The 27,022-nt window shown below is 45.4% G+C and overlaps 1 protein-coding gene across 3 annotated transcripts; it reads right to left on the bottom strand.

Annotated features, from left to right (window-relative positions):
- Positions 1-1,632: 1,632 nt before the first annotated feature.
- Positions 1,633-12,004, bottom strand: SET (SET nuclear proto-oncogene). 3 transcript variants are annotated; one of them, XM_069474725.1, is made up of 8 exons: positions 11,893-12,004; positions 5,705-5,762; positions 4,927-5,069; positions 4,313-4,416; positions 4,094-4,207; positions 3,378-3,548; positions 3,143-3,289; positions 1,633-2,531 (listed from the first exon to the last, which is right to left on the bottom strand). In XM_069474725.1, exons 1-8 carry the CDS (start codon positions 12,002-12,004, stop codon positions 2,508-2,510), a joined length of 873 nt encoding a protein of 290 aa, XP_069330826.1. In that variant the 3' UTR covers positions 1,633-2,507. The 3 variants fall into 3 exon arrangements, with proteins under 3 accessions (XP_069330826.1, XP_069330827.1, XP_069330828.1); XM_069474726.1 differs by lacking the exon at positions 11,893-12,004 and adding an exon at positions 7,325-7,725; XM_069474727.1 differs by lacking the exon at positions 11,893-12,004 and adding an exon at positions 6,959-6,998.
- Between the last annotated feature and the right edge of the window lie 15,018 nt (positions 12,005-27,022).

Genomic DNA, 27,022 nt, shown 5'->3' with positions numbered 1-27,022 from the left:
ATAAAATTTACAAAGTATTATAAAATTTACAAATTATAGCATTGTCCTCAAGGTATAAGGCTAAAACAAAAATTTACAAACGAGGCACAGTAGGGAATTAACAATAATATAGAACAATTTTCACAATAAACTGTAATAAGTTATGTGAATGCAGTCTCCTCTAAATATTTTAGGACCACAGTTGACCACGCATAACTGAAACCTGGGATGAGGGACGATGTGATTTTCTTCCTAGGGAAAAGTTCTTTTGAGACTTCAAAATACTATACCCTTCCCCTCAAACTATTTCCTGCATTTCAAATAAATCAGAATTTGTCCACTTTATACTGACCAGCTTAAGGCTTTTTATATAGATATACCTATAATTACTGCTAAGCTATTTGACCAAGTTTTATTTTTGGTTTTATTGAGACATTGTCTCACTCTATTGCCTGCGGTACAAGGCAGTGGTGTCATCATAGCTTACTGCAAGCGCAAAGGGCTGAGGCTGAAGTGATCCTCCTGCCTCAGCCTCCCTAACTGGGACCACAGGCATATGCCACCACGCCCAACTAATTTTTCTATTTTTTATAGAGACAGAGAATCCCACTGGCCTCAAGTGATCCTCCCCAAGTGCCAGGATTATAGGCGCGAGCCACTGTGCCTGGCTTGATTCAGTTTTCCCCCTCCCCCAATCACCAAGAATGTGAACAAGGCAAAAACTAGCTTATTAAATAAATCCAACAGCAAGTAACATTTCTCTACAAAACAAGGAGAATGACCCCAGTCCAAAAAAAATCTTTATGTTCCTTTATTGGAGCAAGATTCCTGATTGGTATACAGTGATGTATTTACTAAACAGAGACCTGTGCAGAAATTACATACTATCCATCTAGACAGGTTTTTGTTACACTTTGCCTATTGATGGAATAGTTCCATTTATAAAGTTTTATACATCAAAAAGCTTTGAATTTGACCAGGCTGTCCATTAATTCACCTCTGAAAAAGTGGCATTTAATTTCAGCTACTATATTTTACAGCATTAAAAAGCTTATGCATTAGGGAGCTTCTCTGCACAATGGCATTGAGCAGACAGAGTCCATCATACCACCCAGATTCACAGTCAGAGAGCTTTATGCTAGAGAGAGCTGGGACTTACACAAAGTGCCTCCTAACCACCAACATGGCCTTCTTACTCTGACAGCCCATCTTCTTGACCACATTTTACAGGGCCAATGAAGACATGCCAGTAACTGCCCCATGCATAACTTGGCATTAGAGCACCAGGTCTGTTTGATGGTGGTGGCAGGCACTATTTTATATCCAGCTAAAAGGCCCATTTTAAAAACTGTCAATTGGAGATAAAAATCAAGGGCACAACACATTCAGAACCAAGTTTTGAGCAATCTGGTAACCCAAATATGTTTTCAGAAACCAATGCGATTGTATCCACGTTGCCTAGCCATGGACACATTTAATACATTGATTCCAATCCCTTTACTCAATCCACATAGCCCTGAGGTCATCCTGCAAAGTGCGTATCAAAAAATACGAAGTTAGGGTGACAAAGTTTGACAATGATGCTATACAAGTCAAACTTGGAAGATCATAGAAAGTACATCTATTCTGAGAGAAAAGCATCAAATCCTTTGTGTACACATTTAGTTTTATTGTAACAAAGCAACTTGTACACTTTTAACGTTTAAAACTGAGCATCATCTTTCCTTTCCAGTGAAACAAAAAGAAAATTTAAAAATAAACAGGAACAAAATTACAATAGAGAATGTCAATTCCAAATAAGATCCTACAGGTTCTGCTGATTCTCCCATCGAGTGGCAGGGCTCAAGTCATCATTAGGAGAGAATTTATTTTAAAAGTGTCATCTTAAACTGCAAGGATGTCCGTTAAACATCACAATTAAACATGCCAAAGGAGAAGCCATGTTGTCAAAATGCCCACTTAACCCACCCAAACATCTCAAACCCACCCTTTGCTGACCTTCTATAACCCCATTTTTTTAAGTTTTTTTTTTCTTTTTTTAAACAAGAGAAAGTAGACAGATACATGTTGGTAAATGCTAACTGTCCATATTCACATAGAGACACAGTGTACTCTCTGAGCCCAATATACAGAGAAAGGAGGAAAAAAGCTAGAATTCTATGCACTACTACACAGGGGCCTAGCACCCTCCAGCTTCCAGCAGAGCGAAGGGAGCAGGTTTTTCTTTTTTCCCACAGAGCTCGGTGGTGTTGATCCATACAGTTTTTGAGACAGGAAGGGATAAAAATGAATTTGGAACAGAAAGGGGTAGAGATTCTTTTCCCATTGTATTCTGCAAGGTATTTCCCCCCAAAATAAGTTGAGAACCATGGTGTAGAGAAAAGAGACCTCAAGAACAGGGCCACTGAGCACAAGAGGAAAAAAAAAAAAAAAGAAAGAAAAAAAAAGAAAAAGAAAAAGACTGCAACTTGCTCCCAGGGACTGGAGAAAATTTAAAAAAAGGAAGGTTGGAATCCATCAGTGTTCTGTTAGTCATCTTCTCCTTCATCCTCCTGAAAGAAAAGGTGGGCAGTTAATCTTCATGCTTAATTCTAAGATCACTCGCTAGCTTCCACATGGACCATAATGGACCTCACAGAACATGATGACAATATGCTCCAGGAGGACTCAATTTGCTAAACCTGTATATAAATCTGCAAACTGACTGAAAGATCCAGTAACGGTGTTTTAGATAAATTAGTAATGTCAGCACTAACTACATCATCATTAGGTACATTTCAGAACAGATAATCCAAAACCAATCTATCCCAATTTGACTATTCAAGAATTTTAAAAGTGTGTCCAAAACAAGCAAAGCTTTGTTACTTAGAAGATAACTCAGAATTTGACCAGCTGCATACACTGCCCATATCACTTTCATTAAGTATTGGCTAGGGAAAGACAAGGTTGGGTGATCATAAAAACCAACCAAAAAAACAGAAGTTAAATCACTAATACATGAGCTTATCAAACATTTGCTTGATTCTTGGACAACAAAATAGTTTATTCCACGAACTCCCACAATCAGCTCCAGGTCAGTTCCATACTATATACATAACTCTCCAAATAACATAGTGATTTCTTCAAAGGTTATCTTTTTGGGTTTAGCCAAATTTTCTTTTACCTCTCCTTCTTCCCCTTCATCATCGTCTTCATCTTCTTCACCTTCATCCTCATCCCCTTCTTCATCAATATCTTCCAAACCTTCTTCTTCCTCATCGTCATCGTCATCTTCTTCTCCTTCCCCCTCTTCATCATCCATATCGGGAACCTTAAAAAACCGAGAGTTACCTTACAAACCCATTTTTTAAACAAATGACACATGTATAACCTTCAATAAATGAACATTCTCAACTCACCAAGTAGTACTGTAATGGATTTGGCCAAATATCATCTTTGATGACCTCTCCTAATTCATCTGCACCTGCATCAGAATGGTCAGTAAACCAGGTAAAGAAGCTCTCTGGTTCCTCATGCTGCCTCTTCCTGCTGGCTTTATTCTGCGTTTGACTGGAACGTTTCGTTAAGTCCTAAAACGGAAAGAACTTTTGATACAATCTCTCCACAACTCCAGTAATTTAAAAAACAAGACTTTCCCCCAAAGCATAGATACCACTATCCTACCTACACTATTATAGTTACCTAAGAGCAACTGTAAAATTGTACAGCAGGTAAAGAGAATAATTCCTAGAATTAGGACCACAATATTGTTTTCCCTGGAAGAGAAGGCACCAACTAAATTTGGCTTTTTCATAAATTAGTTCTACTTGAAAACCACCATAACATACTTATGAATATTTAAAATATATCTTACTACTTAATGAAGATGTATGTGGATTTTGGGAAATGGCAAGCCATTTGAAGAGCTCCATCGCATTGTAGAAAACAAACAAATTTAGTCCTTTACTCCAGTTCTTAAATGTACACTATAATTTCTAATGAGAGCTCTAAGCTATTGTAGTATTTGGTTTCAACACACTGGAATTTTTAACACACTACCTGGTACAGGTTAAGTGGTTCAACTAAACCAAAATATGTAAAATTAGATTTTTGTCTGACTTCTTCGAGAGCATACCTTTCCAGATTTCCATTTGATTTCAGTGGATTTTGAAGACGGATCACCACTCTCATTCAGATGAAATTCTTTGGAGAGAACTTTATTTTCGAAGTAAGGATTTTCATCAAAATACTGTAATAAATAATCGGAGGATTAGAAATCAACATGAACAGCTCTTGTAACCAAAGCTAAAGTCAATTTCCATCATGGCAAAAAAGGTAAGTTATAGATACTTACAAAATCTATTCTGTAACCTGATTTAATATCTTCAAATTCTGTCACTTCAACTCTGGTCAAATAATGCAGTGCCTCTTCGTCCTCCTCCCCAAGCAGTGCGGACACTAGACCAGGAAATTACGGTCAGTCAAATTTCCAACAAGCAAACATTAACAAAGAACTTCAGTGATCCCTTATAAAATTTTCCAAATTTGCTACGCACAGTGGAGTAAGACAATAATCCCAGCTACTCAAGAGGCTGGAACAGGAGGATCTCTTCTTGAGCCTAGGAGTTAGGAGTGCACCCTGGGCAACATAACAAGCCCCCATCTCATTAAAAATTCCAAGTCCAAAGTCAGTGAGTATCTTTGGTTTTATAAACCCACTATTAACTAAAGGCAAATTGTTCAGTGTCAAAATGTCACTATCTTTCATCAAGTAATTAAACTGAGTTTCAAGTTAGAGAATAACCTCTTCTAAACAGACAAAAAGTACTAATTGCAAGTCTTCTCTCTTCTTTGAGGGTTTCAACCTCTGCATGCACCCAGCCTGTTGGACTAAGTCCTCACCAAGGTTCCTCCATTCTAACAAATAAGCACCCTATATCCTTTAATAATGCTCTGTCCACAGCATACCTTGTGGATGGTTGACGAACGTTGTTACCCAAAAATTTGGGATTTTGGCGATCAATTCTGACCTCTTCTGAAAAAATGGTTGGCGGAGTTTGTTATATTTCTGTTCTACTTTCAAAATCTCCTCACTGGCTTGTTCATTAAGTCTGAAGCAAATGAAAAGGCATGTTGACAATGATGGTATTTGACAAATAGAAAAATTGATAAACTACAGAATGTATATATACTCTTATTAGCTTTAGAACTGTGCAAAGTACCTAATTACATAATAATCTTATCTCCTAAGTTTATAGTTAGACTAAAGTTAAAACTAAGATGGCAATCTTACCTGCTTTATCAATAGGCACTCAATAATGAACTGCTCTTAAGAGCGCCCAAACTGAGCATTCTGGTAACATTGTGTATTTACTTCATCTACTCTATTTCCAGGCAAACTTCAATCCTATTTCCCTCAGGCAGGATTTCTAGATGAAGCTGCTAATCAAGTAACAAAGTTATAATGCAAGTTAGAGCAACATTGATGTCATACTGCTAAACTATCAGAAGTCCTACAATTTGTAGCCTTTGAAAGCAAACCCAATCTTTGCAAGGTCAATGTACTTTCATCAAAAACTTTTGTGACTGTACAAATATTTCACTGAATCTACACAGTATTTCCAACCAAGTTATAATCATCTCCCCTTAGCCAGTGGATACAGATCTGACCACAGTTTCAATGATTACCAGGCCATTAGATTCATCTCAGAAAACTTCTCCAAAGTAAATTAAGAAAAAATGTTACCTGTCTATTTCATTTTGTACTTCATCAATATGTTCAATTGCTTCCTGCTGCTCTTTTTCTGCAAGAAAAAGGATCATAAAACTTAATTCTAATTAGAAGACAAATTTAACTAGTTTCTCAGATGTTAAAAAAAGACTGTCTAGGATACCTAAAATTATATCTCAATAAAGCTGTTAAACAGTGCCTACTACAAAGTATGCTCTCCACATACTCATGTATGAAGCTGACAAATTACTTTTTAATTAAAAGACCATTCGCAAATCACATTATCTGCTAGGTTACTCAGAAAACATTTTCCTGTAGTACTTTTTTAAAGAATCCCATTACAAGAGACCAATCAGTAAGATTTCTATTACGAAAGATGAGGAATAATGTTATTCAGAATTCTTGTTTATTATTTAGCAGATTATGCACTTGTAATACAACAGTACCACCTGCTAACTAGAATATGGAAAATAACTCATGGCAATGACACATATTAGGCCACCATCATCTATCCCAATCATAAAACCACTTTTTATACAAAGTTGGAATATTCTCCTCAATACCTATTACAACGAAGACATCAGACACGCCTACAAAGACAGGAAAGGCGCCCGTTGTGAACTAACCCACCATCCTAAACACTCAACCTTTGCCTTCCTAGAACCCCAGGATGTGAATCTGAATTTTCCAACACCTCCAACGCAGTTCAGGCGGGCTAACTTGATTCGGCCCCACTACATTTTGGAGCACACAATTACTGGGAACTATGAGGTCAGAAATCTATGATGCACAGAAGGCAGAGGGGGAAAAGGGGGTGTGCTCTGAAATAGGTGCCCTTTTGTCCTGTAAGGACTGCAAGTCCCACAAAGCTAAGTGGGCGTGAAGGGGCCTGATTGCGCGGTTCATTTCCGGTAACCAACCCGGGAATGGCAGCCCCCCTGCCGAGAGAGCCTTCCCGGCAGAAGATAGGTTTCCCAAGAACCATTTTAAAGACCCCTGGTCCACTGGCCGCCGCTCCAGGCTTCTCCGCACGCTGGCGCGACGGGGTGGCCGCCCCACGTGGGGAGAGCGCCCAGGCCGGCCGGAGCATCCTCCCGGCCGGCCCAAGCCCAGCGCGCGGCCGGCCGCGTGCTCCCCCGCGCCCCCACCCTGCCCCAGCTCCAGGCAGAAGCCCCGCCGGGGCCGGCCTCCGGGCGGGGGTGCCGCCGCGGGCCGGGCGGGAAGGGGAGCGGCGCGGGAGGCCGGGCGCGGGGCCGCGTCCGGCCGCACCATGTGGCGGCGGCGGCGGCTGATGGGAGCGAGGCATCATGGCGGAGCACAATAAAGAGAGGCTTCTCGGGAGGGAGGGAGGGGGAGGAGAGCGAGGGAGGGGGGAGAGGAAGGGGGGGTCTCCTCCACCCGCGCCGAGCAGGCCGCAGCGCCCCCGTCTCGTAGCGCCGGCCGCCGCCGCGGCGCCACCCAGGCCCCCGGCCCCGCCGCGCACATAAAAGGGCGCCGAGCCCGCGGGCCCCAGCCCGGCTGCGCCGCCCCCCGCCCGGCGCCCCCTCGCGCCCCGGGCCCCGCGGCGGCCTGCGGGCCGGGGCGGGCGGCGAAGATGGCGGCGCGGGCCGGCCCCCGGCCTCGCCTGCTCCTCACCTGAGGTCTCGTCGGCCCCGTCGTGGTTGGAGTTGAGCTCCTTTTTACTGACTTTGGCCGCCGGCGCCGACATGGTGCTGCTCCGCGGTCGGGGGGGGAGCGGGGAGGGGGGAGAGAAGGGAAGGCGAAGGGGGCGGGCAGGCGGCTTCCCCTCACGCCACACGCGCGGGCGCTCGCTCGGTCCGGCCGCCTCCTCCCGGCGCTCGCTCGGTCGCTCTCCCTCCCCCTCGCTCGCTCGCGCGCGCTGTCCTCGCGGCCGGACTACGAGGGAGGGGCAGGCGCGGCGTGCCGGGCCCCGTCCGGGGCTCCTGCTTACGGAGGGGAGGCGGCGGCGGGCGGCTCGGCTCTCTCACTCGCGCTCCGCGCTCCAGCTCGCTGCTCGCTCTCCCCAGCCGCCTCCTCCTCCACCTCCTCCTCACGGCGAGGGGCGGGCGGCAGAGCGCAGGCGCGCCAGGCCCGGCGCGCACGCCCCGCCCCCGGCCGGAGAGGCTCGCGCCGTGTCGCCATTGGCCGGGACGCCGGGACGAGGAGGCGGAGCGGCGGCGAGGAGACACAGGCCCGGCCAAGAGGCGGGAGGAAGGAGCGCCGCGACGTACGGGCCGGCCCCCGCGCCGCGCTCCCCTCCCCCGCTTTCCCCTTCTCCGGCCCGACCCGGGACATTTGCGCGCGACGAGCGCGCGGCGGCCCGAGGGGCGGGGCCTCGCACGGCTGCGCGCGGGCCCCCGGGCGGCGCGTCACGTGGTGGCGGAGTGGCTTCCCCTCTCCGCCGGACGCTGCGGGGCGCCGGGAGACGGGTGTCCACAGCCCTTAGAAGTGCGGGCCTCGTAGTAGCCCGCCTTCGCCTCGGGTTGCCGAGCTCCACCCGGCGCCCTGGCGCGGGAAGGGGGCACCCCGGTCCTAGATTCCAGGTGGGGACGCTGCGGTTGGACGCAAACTCGGGCTTGTTGAGTGCCCACTCCGGTTCCAGGGCCATCCTGGCTTTTAGTCTACGCTCTGCCCAACGGGCTATGTACCCTTGGGCAGGTCACCTTTCCTCTCTGAACCCATTTCTGTTACGAAATTATAAACATTGTGTCAGCTGTGACACTTAAGCAGGGCTACACTTAAACTGGAAGTGCTGTGAAGACGGGAGGTACCACATTCCTCCGCGGGTCCTTTTGGCGAAACTCAGTGCCTAGTGCTCCCAAGAAACCACACTGAGTGCTAAGTGCAAGTCCCAGCGGTGCATGGCACAGGGGGTGTTACTTCCCTTTCGCCACATCAGAGGTGAACCGGGACAGCAAGGCCTGCTGTAGAGGCAATGCCCTGAACCACGAAGTGGGGCACAGACATTTCTGTTTAATGCTTTCCATGTAATGCGGATGCACCACACCCTCCCTCAAGAGCCCCAATACAGGGACCACAAAAAGCCTGAAATCTCTCCCTGGGTGTTTGTAACCAGAATTTGGAGGTGGATTATTTGCCTTCCAGCACTCACATTTTACTATCAGCTCTTAAGCTCAAGCAGTGTCCTTAACGTTCGAGACAGTCCATAGTGGGTGATTGATAAATGTTAAGTAAATGGCATACAGTCATTGGGCAGAGAATACAAATAAACGTCTTCCTGAAACTTTCCCCAAACCCAGCAATTCATGTAATCCTTCCCTTCCAAACTATCTCAATTGGACAAGCTCTTTAAAAGAAAAATTGTTAGCACCAATGATAAACTGGTAAAATGTTTGACAACCAGTTCCCAGGGAAGAGAAACAAAGAAACAAAAGCCCCTGATTTGTCGCATTTGTTGATTTCAGAGATACTTTCAGCATGGCCAATTTCAAGCTGCTACTCTGAGGTCAGGAAACAGTTGCAAAGAGATACCACAATGGGCTCTAGCAAGCAGGCTCTGCTCTGCCCTGCCACTGCAGCATGTACCATGGGCCACGAGCTGTGATGACTACAGGCGTGTCTGCAGGCTTACTCCTCACAAAACACAAGATAGATTTTAGTATCCTCATTTCATTGATAAACTAAACTTTGAAGCAAAGTGACTGACAGACCCAAGATTCTAAACCAGGCTAGCTGTTGACAAAACCCTTACCCTAACAGTGTTTTTCAATTTTTTAAAATGTGACCAACAGTAAGAAGTACGTTTAACATCATGACCCAGTACACACAAAACAATATTTACCCTAAGGGTGATGTGACTGTAATTTTCTATTGTATTTTTTGTAATGCAGGTCTCCCCCCACTAAATGGATTTCATGAATGGGAAGAAACTCAGTCTGAAAAACACTGTGCTGAGGACTGCTGGTTTCATCACAAAGCGGTAACCACTGAGCCCTGAGCAGCAGCATCTCCTAAGTGGCTGATCTACCTGTTTCCCACACATCTGCAGGGGTCCCAGGGAACCTTGTAATGCCTCCTGTGTAGGCAATGGGTTTCCAAAAAGGCTCTTTTCTAACCTTCCCCAACACCCTTGCAGCCATCCCACTCCTCTTCCTGTCCCTTCCCGCAGCACTTCTCAAGATGAATGCAAGGAGCACACGAGGAAGTGGAAGAGAAAGAGAAAGCAAAAGGGCAAGAGTGTTGAGCAAGGGAGTGACCTGGGCACACTAAGAGGTCATTCACCCGCTCCCAGGACTGTGGTCCCTCCTGTCCTCCAGCACCAGCAGCTCTGCAGTCTGTCCTTGGCCTCTCACCTCACTCTCAGAATTCCTCCCTCTCCTCCCCTTCCCAGCTTCCTTTGAAGAAAAGAGAACCCCACAGCCAGAAAGATGCTGGCAGTCCCCACAGTGCTGCAACGTCCCAAGGGCTGACAGGGAAATCTTCCACTAGGATGGCCTTGAGTGCCCACCCCCTCATACACCTCTTTGAGCCTCCTTTTCCAGATGTGTGAAATAGGAATATCCACACCTCACTGCTGTCCTAAGGGCAGTAGGGGCAGAGAAGTGATTGGCACAGTGCCTGGCAGTGTCAACTGAGCAGCAGGAACTGTTACTTGGGTTTCGACGAACCACCTCAGAGGGACTGTGAATGCACCTTCCCGTCCCTTCTGGTTCTGTTAATTCTTGTGGGAAGCTAAATGGAAGGAGACCAGGAGGACTCATCCACATTTTGCTGCCCACAAGTGGGAAGGAATTTACTGCCCATTGCTAGAGCACCAATTATGTGCCAGTTGCTGTCTTAGTGCTTTACCTAGGTTTAAGCCTCACAGCAAGCCTGGACATAAGTACTGTTGAACCTACTTTACAGTAGCAGAAACAAGCACAGATTGTGTCTTATGTCACTTGCTGGAGAAGGTAGGTTCAAACTCTGGCAGTCCCCACACTGAGGCATCAGCTGGGCAGGAGGTCTTTGCATCCCATTTGGAAGGCAAGGGACTGAGACCCAGTAAAGTGAAACAGCTCCACAGGGGCACTGAGATGAGGACTCCTAGTCCAGTGCTCCTTCTACAAGTGTGGCTGGCCCTCAAGCCAAATCAGTGCTTCCTGCCTGCTTTTGTACTTTGTACCATTCCAAACTCAACCCAAAAAGGGACCACCACATCCTTTAGGGATGTTATTAGGGAGACCTAATTACAGCAACAGTCAACTTTGTGTCCAGCTCTAAGCTGTGTCTGTGAAATACAACCCCCACCTCCAAGTTTAATGGTCTAATGGGGGAAGAGCAGGCAGGACGCTGAGGATTACAATGTAATGACACCAGGGCTAGGACAAAGTGACTCTGGGCACTGCCAGGGCAGAAGAGGGCTCCCAATGCCCAGGAACTGTAGTTCACAGGAGAATGCCTGCAAGAAATGACTTTTCAGCAGAGAGCTGGAGGGTGTGCACAGGTAAGGAGAGGAGAGTGATCCTCGCAGACGGCAAGTGGACAGAGGGCAAGTGGTTGTACAGGCCCCAGGGTGACAGTGTAGAATCCCAGGAGGGGAGGAAAGGTTGAGAGTACCAGAGGGAGGCCTCCAGATGGGGAGTGTGGGAGTGTGAACCTGGGAGCGGTTAGGAGGGACCAGGTGGGCGGGCCCCAGAGTCTCTTAGCACCTGGAGGGCAAGGGGGGAGGAAAGGGAGGGTTTTAAGCCAGGGAGTGAGCCACAGGATTGGCTTTGCTTAGCCCGGATGGGAGGAGGAAGCTGGAAGCCAAGAGGAGGAGGTGGCAGTAATTCAGACCACAGTTGTGGGCCGCCAGCGGCAGAAAGAAACAGAGGTGGACGGGTCTGAGCGGGATTGAGGAGGTGGAACCACCAGGGATTGGGGATTTGGCTGGACATGGAGGGTGAAGGAGAGGCCTCCGCCTGGCTGGTGGTGCCGCCTGCCAAAACAGGGAGCCCCTGGAGGGAGCTTGGAGGCTGGGAGACAAGCTCAGGGCCAGTGTTGGGTTGGGGGCAGGGATGAGCTCCCACGTGCTCCGGGTCTCCCAGTTTCACCCCTTCTGTTCTTTCTTCACGTAAACCTAGTCCACCTACTCCAAGCTTAAAACCCTTCAGGGGAGTTTGGGGGTTACATCTCGATAAGAATTGGGGAATGTTAAAAATCATAGAGCCTATCTTTGCAAATCCCCTAAATCTCCAATAAAATGTAGTGCAGAAACATACCTTTCTTCTTCGGCAAGCCCGGAGAGGCCGAGGCGTCCTCTGGCCTCGAGGCAGTAGGCAGTCTTGGTTTCTTCTTCTGAGGTGGGAGCGGAGACTGGCGTTTGGGGGCCATGCTGCCAGGAAATGTGGAGAAGCAGACCACGGTCTGCCTGCTGGGCTGGAGGAAGCTCAGAAAATTGAGACAGGCCCAGGTGCTGGGGGTTAAATCTGCCCCGGAGCCGCCCTGCCTGGAGGGGATATTTACATGACAGTGGGACACACGCCCCATACCCCCTCCCCCAGCCCCATCCCTTCCCACCCACCCTCCAATCAGGATAAACTTCTTTTAGTTGCCCTTTGCTCCGCTCAGCAGGGGCACTCTTGGCTTTGGAGGAGGCAGCAGGTTCTTCCTGGTTCTGTGCTTTCCGCATCTCCTGATCTTCACCGGAAACACCAGCAGCTCATCTCCTGTTAGTTCCCAATCCCGCAGGTAGGCAAGCCTGCCCCTATGGAGAACTTGGCCTTTTCTTTTTCTCCTTTGGCCTCCAGAGGACTTAAACATGTGCTGCTGCCTCACCTCACGCTGGGACATTCCTCAGTCACCCCCATCCCCACCCCAATGTCTGGCTAACTCCTTCCCAACCTCCAGGTCTCTGATTGGAGGGAAAGGATTGCCAAGCAAGAATTACAAAGGGTCTCAAAAAAAAAAAAAAAAAAAAAAGAATTACAAAGGGGGAAAAGCAAATACCCTTGAGAAGACTTGGAGCATCCATTCATTCTTCACATATTTCAGAGAAGGACAGAGGTTAAGAGCTAGAGGGCATCTTGTCCCAGTGTGTGGGGAAGGGGGGGGTGTCATAAACCCCAGTGCCTTTTGGAGCCTGTCAGATAACAATGAGTAAGGCAAGCAACAGGTGCACAGCAACCAATGGAAGGTAGATTGGTACAACCACTCTGGAAAACTGGGCCATGTCTGCCAGAGGTGACTGTGTGCTCCGTTACCCAGCAGTCCTCCCACTATATCCTCAGCAGAAATGCATACATGTGTGCACCAATATATGTACAAAAATGTTCACGGTAGCAATTCCTAATAGCCAAAATCTGGAAACAATACAAATGTTTGTCGGGAGCAGGATGAGTACATTTTAAGATAGTCATTCAAGGGAATGTTATAAAGCAATGGAAATAAATGAACTACAGCTACACAGAGTGATGTAAATGAAGCCTCCAAACATAATGTTGAGTGGACGACACAAGATACAAAATAGTATACAGTGTGATTTCATTTGTATAAAGTACAAAAACAGGCAAAACGAATATATGCTATTAGAGGTCTAGAGTGCAGTGAGTACCCTTGGCATGGGGCAGTAAAGGGGTGTGTGGGAGAGATGTCACTAAAAGGGAACATGAAGGGCCTCTGGGATCCTGGTGATGCTCAGTTCCTAGATAGGGTCTTAGTACACCTGTGTATGGATTTATGAACCCTGGTTTTTTGTTGGGTTTTTTTTTTTTTGCAGGAGGGGGAGGGTCTCTGTCACCCTGGCTAGAGTGCAGTGGTGTCATAGCTCACTGCAACCTCAAACTCCTGGGCTCTTGCTCTTGCAAGGTCTTGCCCTTGCTCAGGCTGGTCTTGAACTCCTGACCTCAAGTGATCCTCCTTCCTCTGCCTCCCAGAGTGCTAGGATTACAGGCATGAGCCAGTGAGCCACCAGACTGGCCATGATTTATGAACCCTGTGTTTTGCCAGATGTTTGATTTTTTTTTTTAGATTGGTGGGAGGCTGAGGTAGGAGGATCGCTTGAGCTCAGGAGTTCAAGACCAGCCTGAGCAAAAATGAGACTCCCATTTCTATTACTAATAAAAATACAGAAAAATCAGCTGAGCATTGTAGCCTATATGCCTGTAGTCCCAGCTACTCAGGAGGCTGAGGCAGAAGGATTGCTTGAGCTCAGGAGTCTGAGGTTGTAGTGAACTGTGATAATGCCACTGCTCTCTACCCAGGACAAGGACTCTGTCTCAACAACAACAACAACAACAACAAAAAAAAAAACCCAAGGAAACTGATTTTTTAAACTACAAACAAAATATAAATTTTTATGTGAAAGCTGTGGATTTTTAAAAGTTGCCAATTAAACATTTTACAATGTATTTTGTGGACCCAACAAAATGTGCCATCAGGCCATTTTTAATATGGGACATGAATTTGCAATCTGAGATAGTACAATAATTTTCCTTTTTTTTTCTCTCTCTCTCTGTTGTGTCCTATTAGTCACCCTTTTAAAATTTTTTAAATTTTTTATACCATCGAGGTTTGTGTAAAAATTACACTTTTGGCCGGGCGCGGTGGCTCACGCCTGTAATCCTAGCACTCTGGGAGGCCGAGGTGGGTGGATCGCTCGAGGTCAGGAGTTCGAGACCAGCCTGAGCAAGAGTGAGACCCCGTCTCTACTAAAAAAATAGAAAGACATTAATGGACAACTAAAAATCTATATAGAAAAAATTAGCCGGGCATAGTGGTGCATGCCTGTAGTCCCAGCTACTCGGGAGGCTGAGGCAGTAGGATCGCTTAAGCCGAGGAGTCTGAGGTTGCTGTGAGCTAAGCTGACGCCATGGCACTCACTCTAGCCTGGGCAACAAAGTGAGACTCTGTCTCAACAAAAAAAAAAAAAAAAAAGCAGAAAGGGAAACAAAGTGAATTTTTTTGGGGGGGGGGGGTGATAGGGTCTTCCTCTATCACCCAGGCTGGAGGGCCATGGAGTGATCATAGTTTACTGCAGCCTTCAACGCCTGAGCTCAAGGGATCCTCCTGCTTCAGCTGGGTTTACAGGCAGGAACCACCCCACCTGGCTTAAAACTCTTTTTGATGGAACTAGGAGTCAGCTAAACCCCAAACAAGAGAATAGGTGGTCGGACAAGCTGAAGCAGGAATAGGAGAGGAATAGGATGTGTGCAGAAAGGGAGAATACACCCCTGGTCACAGATTTCTGGGAGTATCAGCAAAGGACAATTCTGGAATGTGAAGAGCACACCCTCAAGGACAAACCCAAATCTCTTGCTTATAGCAGCCAGAACAGAGAGTACCAACAGGATGCTAGACAATTCCATTCCTAGACACATGGGAGAAAGGCTCAGTGAGGAGTAGCTCAAAGGAGCTTCTAAGACAAGTGCAACTTAGAACTGAGATTCCACCTTTTTTACCCACCAGCTTCACTGGAGATCCCAAAGTTTGAAGACACTATGTCTGGGAGAGGGTGGGAGAAGAGGTGCTCTCCTTGCTAGTGGCAGCTTAATGACTACAGTCACTTTGGAGGGCAATTTAGACAACTTAGCCATCAGATTATCTATCAAAGAGCAAAGGTGTGTCTAGCCCAGGAGTTTGAGGTTGCATTGAGCTGTCATCATGCCACTGCACTCTAGTCTGGTTGACCAAAACAAGACCCTGTCTCAAAAAAAAAAAAAAGAAAAGAAAAGAAAAAGGCAAAAGCAGAAAGCTTTGACCCAGAAATTCCTCCTGGGAATTTATCCCACAGATTCATCGCATAGCTATGAGATGTCACCTGAACAAGGCAACTCATCACAACATGGTTACAAAAAGATGGAGACAACCTAAGAACTTCTTTAGGTTTCTGGGGAACAAAGGCTACATCTATACCATGGAATACTATGCCACCATAAAAACAAATAGAGAACTAGAGCTATGGTGAAGTGAAAAAAGCAAAGTCCAAAGCCATGTGGTTAGCAGCTTGCCATTTGTATAAAAGGGAAGTAGATAAACACATGTTCACCAATTTGCCCATATACCTTTAGCACAAATCTTGAAGGGCTCCCAAAAATCTGATCATGTGACCATCCCTGGGGCAGTGACTGGGTGGTGAGAAATGAGATAACAGGCATAGGAGGGAAATGTTTTACTTGTACATTTTAAATTTTGAACCTTGTGAATATATTACATTAAAAAACAAAACACTAGGAGTCTCCAACCCATGAAGCAATCCTCCTGCCTCAGCTTCCCACAGTGCTGGAATTATAAGCGTGAGCTACTGCACCCCTACCACATTTTTTATTGCATTTATTTTTTTGGTTGGGTAAATATGCATTGTTTTATTTAACTAAGCTTCAACAGTGAAAATGTAAGCTGTTCCTATTATTTAGTCATTATAAACATCACTGTGATGTACATCCAGCAGCTAAATCTTGGCACGTATACATGACTATTTCCTTAGAATACATTCTTAGAACTACAATTGCTGAGTGAAAAAGTATGTAAAATAGTAAGGGATTTAACTTGTTACCAAATTGTCTAGCTGCTGTCCTGCAGTGTTTGTATATATTTCACTGAAATTAACCTCATTCCCTGAACTTCATATTTGGTAGGTGGAAAAGTTTATCTCAGAGTTGGTATTACTAATGAAATTGAACAGTTTTTCATGTGCTTCTTGACTGATGGTATTTATTTTTTTTGTAAATTGTCCATTCATGTCAATTTGCTCAATTTTCTATTGGGGTGTTTCTCTTTTCGTTATTATTAAATATAATTTATATATTAAGCATACAAGCATTCTCTCTTACATATTGCAAAATATTTTTCTCTAGGTTGTTATTTACTGCTCATTGCATTTTTAGTTATTTTTAATTTTTGGGAGGGGGATACACTAAAGTATTTTTTTTCTATGTAGTCAAGTCTCTCCATCTTTTTTTAGTGGTTTCTGCTTTTGGTGATGCTTAGAGAGACCTCCTCCATCCCAAGATGATGTAAGTAATCAACTGCGTTTTCTTCTTATGCTGGTATATCTTCCTTCCTTTTTTATATTCCCATTTCTTTTTCTTTGGTGTTTCTTTCTTTCTTTCTTTCTTTCTTTTTTTGAGACAGAATCTCACTCTGTTGCACTGATAGAGTGCTACTATGACATATCAGCCTAGCTCACAGCAACCTCACACCCCTGGGCTCAAGCGATCCTCCTGCCTCAGCCTCCTGAGTAGCTGGGACTACAGGTGTGTGCCATGATGCCCGGCTGATTTTTCTATTTTTAGTAGAGACAGGGTCTCACTCTTGCTCAGGCTGGTCTAAAACTCTGGACCTCAAGCGAACCTCCCGCCTCGGCCTCCCAGAGTGCCAAGATTACAGGCCTGAGCCACCGCCTCTAGCCTAAAATTTCCATTTCTAACCCACCTGAATTCATTTTGTTCTTTGTTCTTTTTTTTTTTTTTTTTTTTTTTGAGACAGAGTCTCACTTTGTTGCCCAGGATAGAGTGAGTGCCGTGGCGTCTGCCTAGCTCACAGCAACCTCAAACTCCTGAGCTCAAGGGATCCTCCTGTCTCAGCCTCCCGAGTAGCTGGGACTACAGGCATGCACCACCATGCCCGGCTAATTTTTTCTATATATATATTTTTAGCTGTCCATATAATTTCTTTCTATTTTTAGTAGAGATGGGGTCTCGCTCTTGCTCAGGCTGGTCTCGAACTCCTGAGCTCAAACGATCCGCCCACCTCGGCCTCCCAGAGTGCTAGGATTACAGGCGTGAGCCACCGCGCCCGGCCTTTGAATTCATTTTGGAGTATGACATGATGCAGGGATATACTTTGGCTTTTTTTCCAAAAGATTGGTCAGTCGATCCAACACATTTTTTCTTCATTCAATATAAGCTGATTAAGTACTTTTTATGTGAAAGCACCAGTTAAAGGTGATGACAAATGTAAGGATGAATCCAACAGGACCCATCTCTGGCTGAATAACTTTGAGATTCATGGATTTAATTTTACCCAAATAACTGTTTATGTGTCACATTTTTCAAAAGAACTGGTGCTGCAATTCATGATGCTGACAAAAGAAATACTGGAGTTAACATATTTAGGAGTGCATTTGCCTACACAGAACCATATTCATTCATTCAATCAATATTTATTGAATGTCTAATATGTGTAAGCAGCAATGATGATGATCAGTGCTTTGAACAAAAATACACAAAATAAGGTAAAGTTTCCCTAATGAGCTGGCTTTTGGGCAGAGACCTCAAGGGTGTAGGGATCAGGGATGGTGACCATCGGGGAAGAATGTGCTAGACAGAGACAGGAAGGGCAAAGCCCTAAGTCAGGAACATTTTCCAGGAAAAGCAAGGAGGTCAAGTAGTTGGAATGGGCTAAAGGATGGGAAATGGGCTGGACTCAGAGACTGTGGAAGGTCCATGTCTTGTAGGACTTGGGTTTTGTGGTTTCTTTTTTTTTTTTTTTTGGAGACAGGGTCTTTCTTGCTGTGTCACCAGGCTGGAGTGCTACTGGCATGATCATAGCTCACTGCAGCCTCAAACTGCTGGGCTCAAGGGATCCTTCACCTTAGCCTCCTGAGTAGCTGGGACTACAGGTGTGTGCCACCATGTCTGCCTAATAAGGGTCTTGTAGGTCTTGTGGGCTGCGACAGCGTCTCTAAATTTTTCTATAATGGGAATAAAAAGTTCAAAGCTGATTAAGACATGCCTGTGTACTGACTGAGATCATAGGCCACGTCAAAAACCGTAATAGGTATGAAAAAAACTCTACAGGTCTGGAGAAAATGGAACAAATAAATCTACTGGCAGAAATCAGAGAAGTTTAAACTGGGTCATTAAGAATGAATTGATAGAAGGGGATTTCTTTTTGAGGTGATGAAAGTGTTCTAAAATTGACTGTGGTGATATTTGCATAATTCTGTGACTATACTAAAAATCATAGAATTGTACACTTTGAACCAGTAAATTGTATAGTTTATGAAATATATGTCAATAAAGATGTTAGAATAAAAAAAAGAAAAACAAAATAAAAAAGATTAAAAAAAATAAGTTGGAGGCCAGGCGTGGTCTGTAATCCCAGCACTTTGGGAGGCTGAGGGGAGAGGATTACTTGAACCCAGGAGTTTGAGAGCAGCCTGGGCTATATTGCAAGACCCCAGCTTTACAAAAATAAAAAATTAGTTGGACATGATGGTGCACCTGGAGTCCCAGCTACTTTAGAGGCTGAGGCAGGAGGATCCCTTGAGCCCAGGAATTCCAGGCTACAGTGAACTAAGATTGTGCCACTGCACTCCAGCCTAGGTGACAGAGCAAGATCTCATTTCAAAAAATATTTATATACCTATATCTAAATATTTATATACACTTAAGTCTGTTTCTGGACTTGATTGATATCTATGATTATTCCAGTATCAATTCTACATTTTTTTTTTATTTTTTATTTTTGAGAAAGAGTCTCCCTCTGTTGCCCTGGATAGAATGCAGGTACAGTAGAGTCATCATAGCTCACTGCAACCTCAAAGGCCTGGGCTCAAGCGATCTTCCTGCCTCAGCCTCCCAAGCTCCCAAGTACCTGGGACTATAGGCACACATCGCCACGACGCCTGGCTAATTTTTCTATTTTTATTAGAGACAAGGTCTTGCTCTTGCTCAGGCTGGTCTCGGACTCCTGAGCTCCAGCAATCCTCCTGCCTCAGCCCGCTGGAGTGCTAGGATTACAGGTGTGAGCTACCACGCCCAGCCCACTAATCTGCTTTATGTCTCTATAAACTTGTCTTTTCTTGATATTTCATATAAATGGACTTATACTACATAGGGCCTTTTATGTCTGATTTTGTCCAATTCTTATTTTGTTTTGTTTTGTTTTTTTCGGCCCTGCAGGGAAGAATTGTCTAATTCTTAATATGTGATGGGACCTGTCTTCTTTCATTATTCTTCGGTTTAAGAAATTTTTTGGGTATTCTTATGGGTTTATTCTTCCAAATGAATTAGAAAAAAACTCATGTTCATAACCCATTTTCTAAATCAAAAGATATCACCCAGCTAGGTCCCAACTTATTTATTTTGTCTCTGAATAAATTTTGACTCTAAAATCAAATCCATCAAGGGACAGAGAATATTTTTATTTTTAAAGGCTATCAGGCTAAAAACATAGTTCTTGAACGAGTTGTTATTAGATTCGATTTTACTGTCACCCCAGGATAAATACGTCATGGCCTTAACAAGGTAACTGATTTGTTTTTTGTTTTGTTTTGTTTTTTTTGAGATAGAGTCTCACTCGGTTGCCCTGAGTGATATGGCGTCAGCCTAGCTCATAGCAACCTCCAACTCCTGGGCTCAAGCGATTCTTCTGCCTCGGCCTCTTGAGTAGCGGGGCCTACAGGTGCATGCCATGCTGCCAGGCTAATTTTTCTGTTTTTAGTAGAGAGGGGGTCTTGCTCTTGCTCGGGCTAGTCTTGAACTCCTGAGCTCAGGTGATCCTCTCGCCTGTGGCCTCCCAGAGTGCTAGGATTACAGGCGTGAGCCACCGTGCCCAGCTGAGGTAACTGATTTAAAGGGCACTCTGTATCTAAATTTTAGTTCCCTTCCTAAAAACAAATCTATATGCTCAGCTTCATGGCAAATCATTCCTTGTTTCTGAACCTCAGTTGGTTGTTTAATCTGTACAACGGGAACTGTAACCCCTGTATCTTGGAATCATGAACATCCTGTTGCTTCACCTCCACTATCCACCTGTAGGGTCACACCAGCCCCCAAACACAAAGAGCATGCGCAGAACAGGCACTTTAATTATGGCTGCTAGTTAATGTACTCATTCAGGTGCCAGAGTTGTTTAATCTTCACAATGACCAGGTGCGGTAAGTATTGTTATCCTCCCACTTTATGTGCATTTGTTCAATCGGGCACACGCTTATTGAGGACGTATACTGGGTGGGCACTGGCCGGGCCCTGGTGAACTTAGGCACAGGACACAATGGTCTTAGAGCATGGGGTCTGGGAAGACACAGACCATAGAGCCTGAGACAAACGTGAATGCATAAGACCAAGTCGAGAGCATCTAAGAAGGAACCAACCAGGGTGCAAAGGCAGGTACCGAGGAAGGCCTCTCTCAGTCAAGATTTCAGTCGGGGCCGGGCGCGGTGGCTCACGCCTGTAATCCTAGCACTCTGGGAGGCCGAGGCGGGTGGATCGCGCAAGGTCAGGAGTTCGAGACCAGCCTGAGCAAGAGCGAGACCCCGTCTCTACTAAAAATAGAAAGACATTATATGGACAACTAAAAATATATGTAGAAAAATTAGCCGGGCATAGTGGCGCATGCCTGTAGTCCCAGCTACTCGGGAGGCTGAGGCAGGAGGATCGCTTAAGCCAAGGAGTCTGAGGTTGCTGTGAGCTAAGCTGACGCCACGGCACTCACTTTAGCCTGGGCAACAAAGTGAGACTCTGTCTCAAAAAAAAAAAAAAAAGATTTCAGTCGGTCTAAGAAGATAATCTTCCATTTCAAACTCAAAAAATAAAAAGAGTCAGACACGGTGGCACCTGTAGTCCCAGCTACTCCGGAGACTGAGGCAGGAGCATGCCTGGAACCCAGGAGTTCAAGGCTGCAGTGAGCTTTGATGATGCCATTGTACTCCAGCCTGGGCCACAGAGTGAGTCTCTGAAAAAAAAAAAAAAAAAAATTAAAATAAATTAAAAAGATAAAAAAAAAAAAAATGGAGCCAATGCCTCACAGAACTGGAAGGCAAGCATTCCAGATTCCAGGCAGAGGGAACCGTGGCACAGAGAGGGATAGGAAGGGCATGAGGTCACACAGCACAAAAGAGCCAAGATTTGAAACCCTCATGCCAGACCCCTGACTCCCATCAGTGACTTCATGAACAGGTCTATCCTGGGGGGTCGCACGCAGGATGGTCCTAATAAAAATCCTGTTTGCTCCTGAGTGGATGGATGTCTGCTCAGTGCTGGGGCTCATTCTGCAGCTGTGCTTGTGAGTTCGGGAGGATTTATCATTCAGGTCCCAGCTTGGAAAGGGACAGGAGATAATGGAGTTTCACCTGGTTGTCCTTCCCTTCCTTCCCCAATTCCAGCTCTGAGAGAGCTGTTTAATGAGTTTATTAAGGCCCCTTTGCCTTCAGTCCACCTGAGAGCTGGGGCCTTTCCAGGTGGGGGTGGGCTGAGGGGAGGACTAGGAGGAGGCGGAGGCAGGGCTTTGGGTGGAGAGAGGGTGGGGACTGGGAGGGAATCTTGGGCTCTGAAGGGATTGAATTGTTTTCTCAAATGTCACCTCCTCTAAGAGGCCTTCCTAGTCTGCCCTGAATAAAATGGTTGTTCCCAGAGGCACCTCTTTCCTTCTCGGGTACCCTTCCCGTTTTAGTTTTCTTCTGGCACTTGGCTCATAGTAGGCATTTGATTAATATTTGTTGAATAAAACAGTTATTCGTGCTTTTCTCTTAAGAGACCTAGGGTTGGGCCTTTTATCATCTCTGCCTTCCCACCCCTTTCTCCAACTCCTCAGTGGTGAACACGACCTGGCAATAATGACCCTATAATTCTTGCAAACACTTTTCATGCTGCAATTATTTTATTTGTACAATGTCAACTCTAAGGTGGTAAATTTCAAGAAAGCTGGGCTGCTGGGTGGTGTAGCGGCTCCCAAGCACAGTGCCTGCCACCTAGGTGCTGAGTGAATGAGTAAATGAATGATTCAATGAATGAATAGATGCATAGCTGGTAAAGGCATCCCAGAGCTAAGCTGGGAAGCCTGCCTGGGTGACTTTGAGGTAATGCCCAGAACTCCATGGTACTTTTCAAAGCAGCTCTTACTTTACTAATACTGCTTTTACTTTAAATAGTCCTGAAATTCCTCTTAAGTAGGTCTTAAACTTCCTAGCACAAAAGAATCACCAGGGAAATCCCAGAGCCCACCTTAGAGGTAATGAATTAGTGAGCATTTCTGGGCTAAGGGATTCTACATTGCTCACAATTCCTTCTTCACTATGGAGCCAGGCATCTTTTAAAAATACATACACTGCGGAGGCAGGAGGACTGCTTGAACCCAGGAGTCTGAGGTTGCAATGAGCTATGATGATGCTGATGTACTGTAGCCCTGGAAACAGAGCAAGACCCTATCTCAAAAACTAAACAAAACAAAGCAGAAAAATTGGATTAAGTCACTTCTTGAAAACCCATCATTGGTTCTCTAGGGCACAGGTCCAAACTCATTGTCCTGTATGATCTTGCCTCCCTCTACCTGCCAAAGGCACCAGCTTCGCTGTCGCCTTGGATGTTGCAATGCTGTTCCTTCTCTCTAGAAGCTTCTGCCTCTCTTCCCACTCCTGTCTGTGCCTGGAGGTCTCTTTCTTCAGACCTCAGCCTAGAAGCCCTCTCCTCCCAGAGGCCCTTGCTGATCCCCCAACTGCATGAGAGGCCCTGCAGGCTCCATGCCCCTGTCCGTAAGCTCCCGAGGGCAGATGCCATCACAGTCCCTGTACATAATTGGTGGGAACTTAGGGGAAAACAGCACTTATTTGGATAGTCAATCGTGTATATGTATGTGTGTGCATGTATCTGTGTGCACCTTACTGTGTGTATATGTGAATGCATTGAGAACCTACCCTGTGCCTGGTGTTACCCAGAACTAATCCAGCCCATTTTTGTTTTTTGTTTTTTTTTTGAGACAGAGTCTCACTCTGTTGCTCGGGCCAAAGTGCTGTGGCATCAGCCTAGCTCACAGCAACCTCAAACTCCTGGGCTCAAGCAATCCTTCTGCCTCAGCCTCCTAAGTGGCTGGGACTACAGGCATGCACAACCTTGCCCGGCTAATTTTTTCTATATATATTTTTAGTTGTCCAGATAATTTCTTTCTATTTTTAGTAGAGACGGGGTCTTGCTCTTGCTCAGGCTGGTCTCGAACTCCTGACCTTGAGCAATCCTCCTGCCTCAGCCTTCCAGAGTCCTAGGATTATAGGTGTGAGCCAGTGCTCCCATCCTGGCCCATTTTTTTTTTTAAGGTCCAGCCTCCCTTTGTGTGGTCTCTCTGATCCCCCAATGGTGTTGGTGGTAATACTTATGTCAATAATTAACAAGTAATATGTACTAATAACATTCTAGGCCATGCTTTGTGTGTGCTCCAAGTGTTAATTTATTCAGTCCTATTTCAGCCTGATGAGATAGGCCCTAGTATCCCACTTTTACAAACAAGAAAATTGAGGCACAGAGTGATTTAAGAGAGGAGTGTTGACTTTTTTTTTTTTTTTTGAGACAAGGTCTTGCTCTGTCACCCAGGGTAGAGTGCAGTAGTGCATTCATAGCTCATTGTAATCTTGAATTTTTGTGCTCAACCAATCCTCCCATCTTATCCTCCTAAAGTGCTGGGCCTGATCCACTGTGCGCAGTCCAAGCATTGGCTTTTTAAATCAGGGAGTCCTGGATTTTAATCCAGTCTACACCACTCACCAGCTCTGCACAACCTTGGGCAAGTCATTAAAGTCCTCTGGGCCTTCATTCCTTCCCACATTTGTGAAACATGGGTGGCAATAACACCTGACCTATCAGGACGTCGTGAGGATTTATGCCAAGTGCTTAACACAGTGCGAACTCCATATACTAGGAGGTGTTATTATAATTCTTTCATGCTTGAAACATGGTATAGGATGTTCAAAAGTTGACTTGTTTACTAAGTAGCACTGCATGCACCTAAAATAATTGCTACCAGGGTTTTAAAATGGGAATACCTTCTTCTTTGACTTTTTCCAAGAGTCACCATGAAGGCATCTGAACATTCTCTGACTGCATATTGACTGAACTTTTCGTACAAAAATGCGTAGAGGTAGAAATGTTCCAGGAAATGGCCTGTTAGGCAGGGTAAGACCAAGTGGAAATTTAAAAGAGGCTCTAACCTGCCTGTCCTGCCAGAAACTGTCCTACTGAGAGTTAGATGTTCATTCAGTTATTCTTTATTGATTGCCTGGCACAGTGCTGGGCTCCGGAGACAGCTGTGGGCCCCGTGTTGGTGGAGCTGACCTATGGAGGCAAAGACTTGCATTAATACCTTGTTGCTTAATTACAGTCATGAGGAGCACTCTGGAGGAGAGGAACTCAGTCCCTTGAGAACAAATGACATGACAGGGGTCAGGATCTGGTCCCCTAAAGAAGTAACACTTAGAGGAGGCCTAAAGATCATGAGGGCAGGGAGAAAATTCCCAGATGAAAGAAGGTGCATGAGGCTGGGCAGGAGGAGTTTGAACCTCTGTCAGAACAATCAATCAGAATGGGTGAGAATGAGGGCTGCGGAAACACCACAGGGCCGCTTGCTCTTGCTGTTCAGCCCCTCCTGTTTCTGGCATTCAAGCCTGCTCAAGGCTCTCCTACCCTTGAAATGTCTCTCCAAAGTCCCACCCACCCAAAGTATAATACTGTCTCCAGCGCAGCTAAGCTTTTCTTTGTTCATTCCTTCATTCATGCACTCCTTTCCCCCCTCCCCCACAAAAAGCCATGAAAAACTTAAACACTACAAACAGAGAAAAATAAAACTTAAATTACCCAGAGGCAACTGCTATTGACATTTAGGATCTATCCCTCCAAGTTTGTTCAAAAACATTTTTAAGCATAAAAAAAAAAAAAGAAAAAGAAACCAAGACACATTTGTATGTAAATTGTGTTTTACAAAACTTTAATATGTTTAAACATTCAAATACATTTAAACATCTATATAACAACATTTTTAATGGCTGCTTGAGATTCTGTACCATGTGTCAGCAATATGCACTCAAATGCCTATTGTCCGTCCATTCATTCTCAAATATTTAGTGGACACCTGTTGTGTGCCAGGACTTCTAGGCTGACTGCAGTGTTTTACTGTTATAATAATAATGCTGTTAATAAATGATGTGTTGCTGAATATCTCTGGGGCTCAACATTTGTGCAAATCTGTAATTGTTACACTCACACCTGCCTCCTGTGCCCCCCAATTTCTGGGCTTTCTCCTTTCCTTCCTTGACCTTCTGCAGGCTGGATTGTGTCCCCACTATGCCACTGAAATTATTCTCAACAAGGCCACCATATATTACCCAAAATGCCAATTTCTGTGATTGATCTATTTTCTGGCCTTATCTTTACTGAGCTATTTGTGGCATTTACTTCCTTGGACCACCTTTCTCTTCCTGAAATGTTCTTCCTTGGTCAGATAAAGTAGATGGTCTTGCCTCATTCTATAGCTAGGAAAGGACAGCCAGAGAGGTTCCAGGCTGTAAAAGAAACCCACAAACCCACTCTCCAGACAAAGGCTGGTATGTTGTCCAGGCTGGTCTCTAATTCATAGGCTCAAGTGATCCTCCTGCCTTGGCCTCCCAAAGTGCTGGGATTACAGGCGTGAGCCACTGTACCCAGCCTTGAGCTTCTTTTTGAGCGTGATTTTTGGAATCCTTGGTGATGTTTGAAAATTCTTCTAGGGTTTTTTTTTTTTTCTTTTTCTTTTTTTTTAAAGCACTGCCATCCCCTTCTCTTCTAGTGTAGAAGAATTTTGTTTAGTTCTACTTTCTAGGAAGAAATCTCTATTGCATTTGATTTTTCTCCAGTGTTGGTAATCAGTCCTCCTGGCCTTGGCTGCAACAGGACTCTAATGAGGAGGACTCTGTCACTGGGCGGTGCAGAGGGGACTGGAACTGGGCATGTTTCCATCTCTGAGATAGGAGGAAAGCGGCTCAGAGGACCTGGACCGGAGATTCCTGTTCAGAGGCTCAGAACCTGGCTTTGGCATCAGGCAGGCCACCTGCGGGGTCTTACTGGGTGGCTTGGGGAAGTTACATCTCTGACCATAAACATCCTCATGAAACATAGGTATAAATAAAAGTTGCTTCCAGAGGATGAGGATTTAATAAACATATATAATGCTCTGGTCTCTTTGCCTGACACACAGTAGGCACTAATTAATTGGCAGTTATTTGTGTTTTTAATTAAGATTTAGTAAGCATTTTTCTGTAAAAGACCTCAGTTAGGCCTCCCAATTATTTAATCACACTTGGTATCGCGTATGGATATTTTTCATCATCATTCTATTGAGGTAGGAACTGAGGATCAGAGGCAGGGCACGTGGCTTCAAAGTAGCAGTCAACTCGAGCGGAGCGGTTCTAGGCGCTGCTGAGACCACAGGGCTGCTCAGCCAGCTTGGAGCCCCCAGGCCCCAGATCTCGCTGGCCCATCACGGCCTCAGCGCCATCTTTGAGCCTGGCACCAGTGCCTAACTTCCGCACTTCTATTTGCCAAGGAGGAGTCGCAGCTGCCCTACGCTTGCCTTTTCTGGGTATAGGGTATCCAAAACCAGTCATGCTTCTCGCTCCGGCTGAAAAGAATCAGTCATCTTTCTTCTCCCGGGCTTGGAGGAGGCTTTCTA

The sequence above is a fragment of the Eulemur rufifrons genome, chromosome 7 (assembly GCF_041146395.1).
Source record: "Eulemur rufifrons isolate Redbay chromosome 7, OSU_ERuf_1, whole genome shotgun sequence".
Classification (NCBI taxonomy): domain Eukaryota; kingdom Metazoa; phylum Chordata; class Mammalia; order Primates; family Lemuridae; genus Eulemur; species Eulemur rufifrons.
This window is presented reverse-complemented; position numbering and strand designations above follow the sequence as displayed.

Excerpts from the sequence above, each read along its gene's own strand:
- SET (XM_069474725.1), bottom strand. The coding sequence starts at position 12,004 with ATGGCCCCCAAACGCCAGTCTCCGCTCCCACCTCAGAAGAAGAAACCA. Across the intron at positions 5,763-11,892 it reads GGGCTTGCCGAAGAAGAAAG|AAAAAGAGCAGCAGGAAGCA; the intron begins GTATGTTTCTGC and ends TTTTTCTTGCAG. Across the intron at positions 5,070-5,704 it reads GTACAAAATGAAATAGACAG|ACTTAATGAACAAGCCAGTG; the intron begins GTAACATTTTTT and ends CATTTGCTTCAG.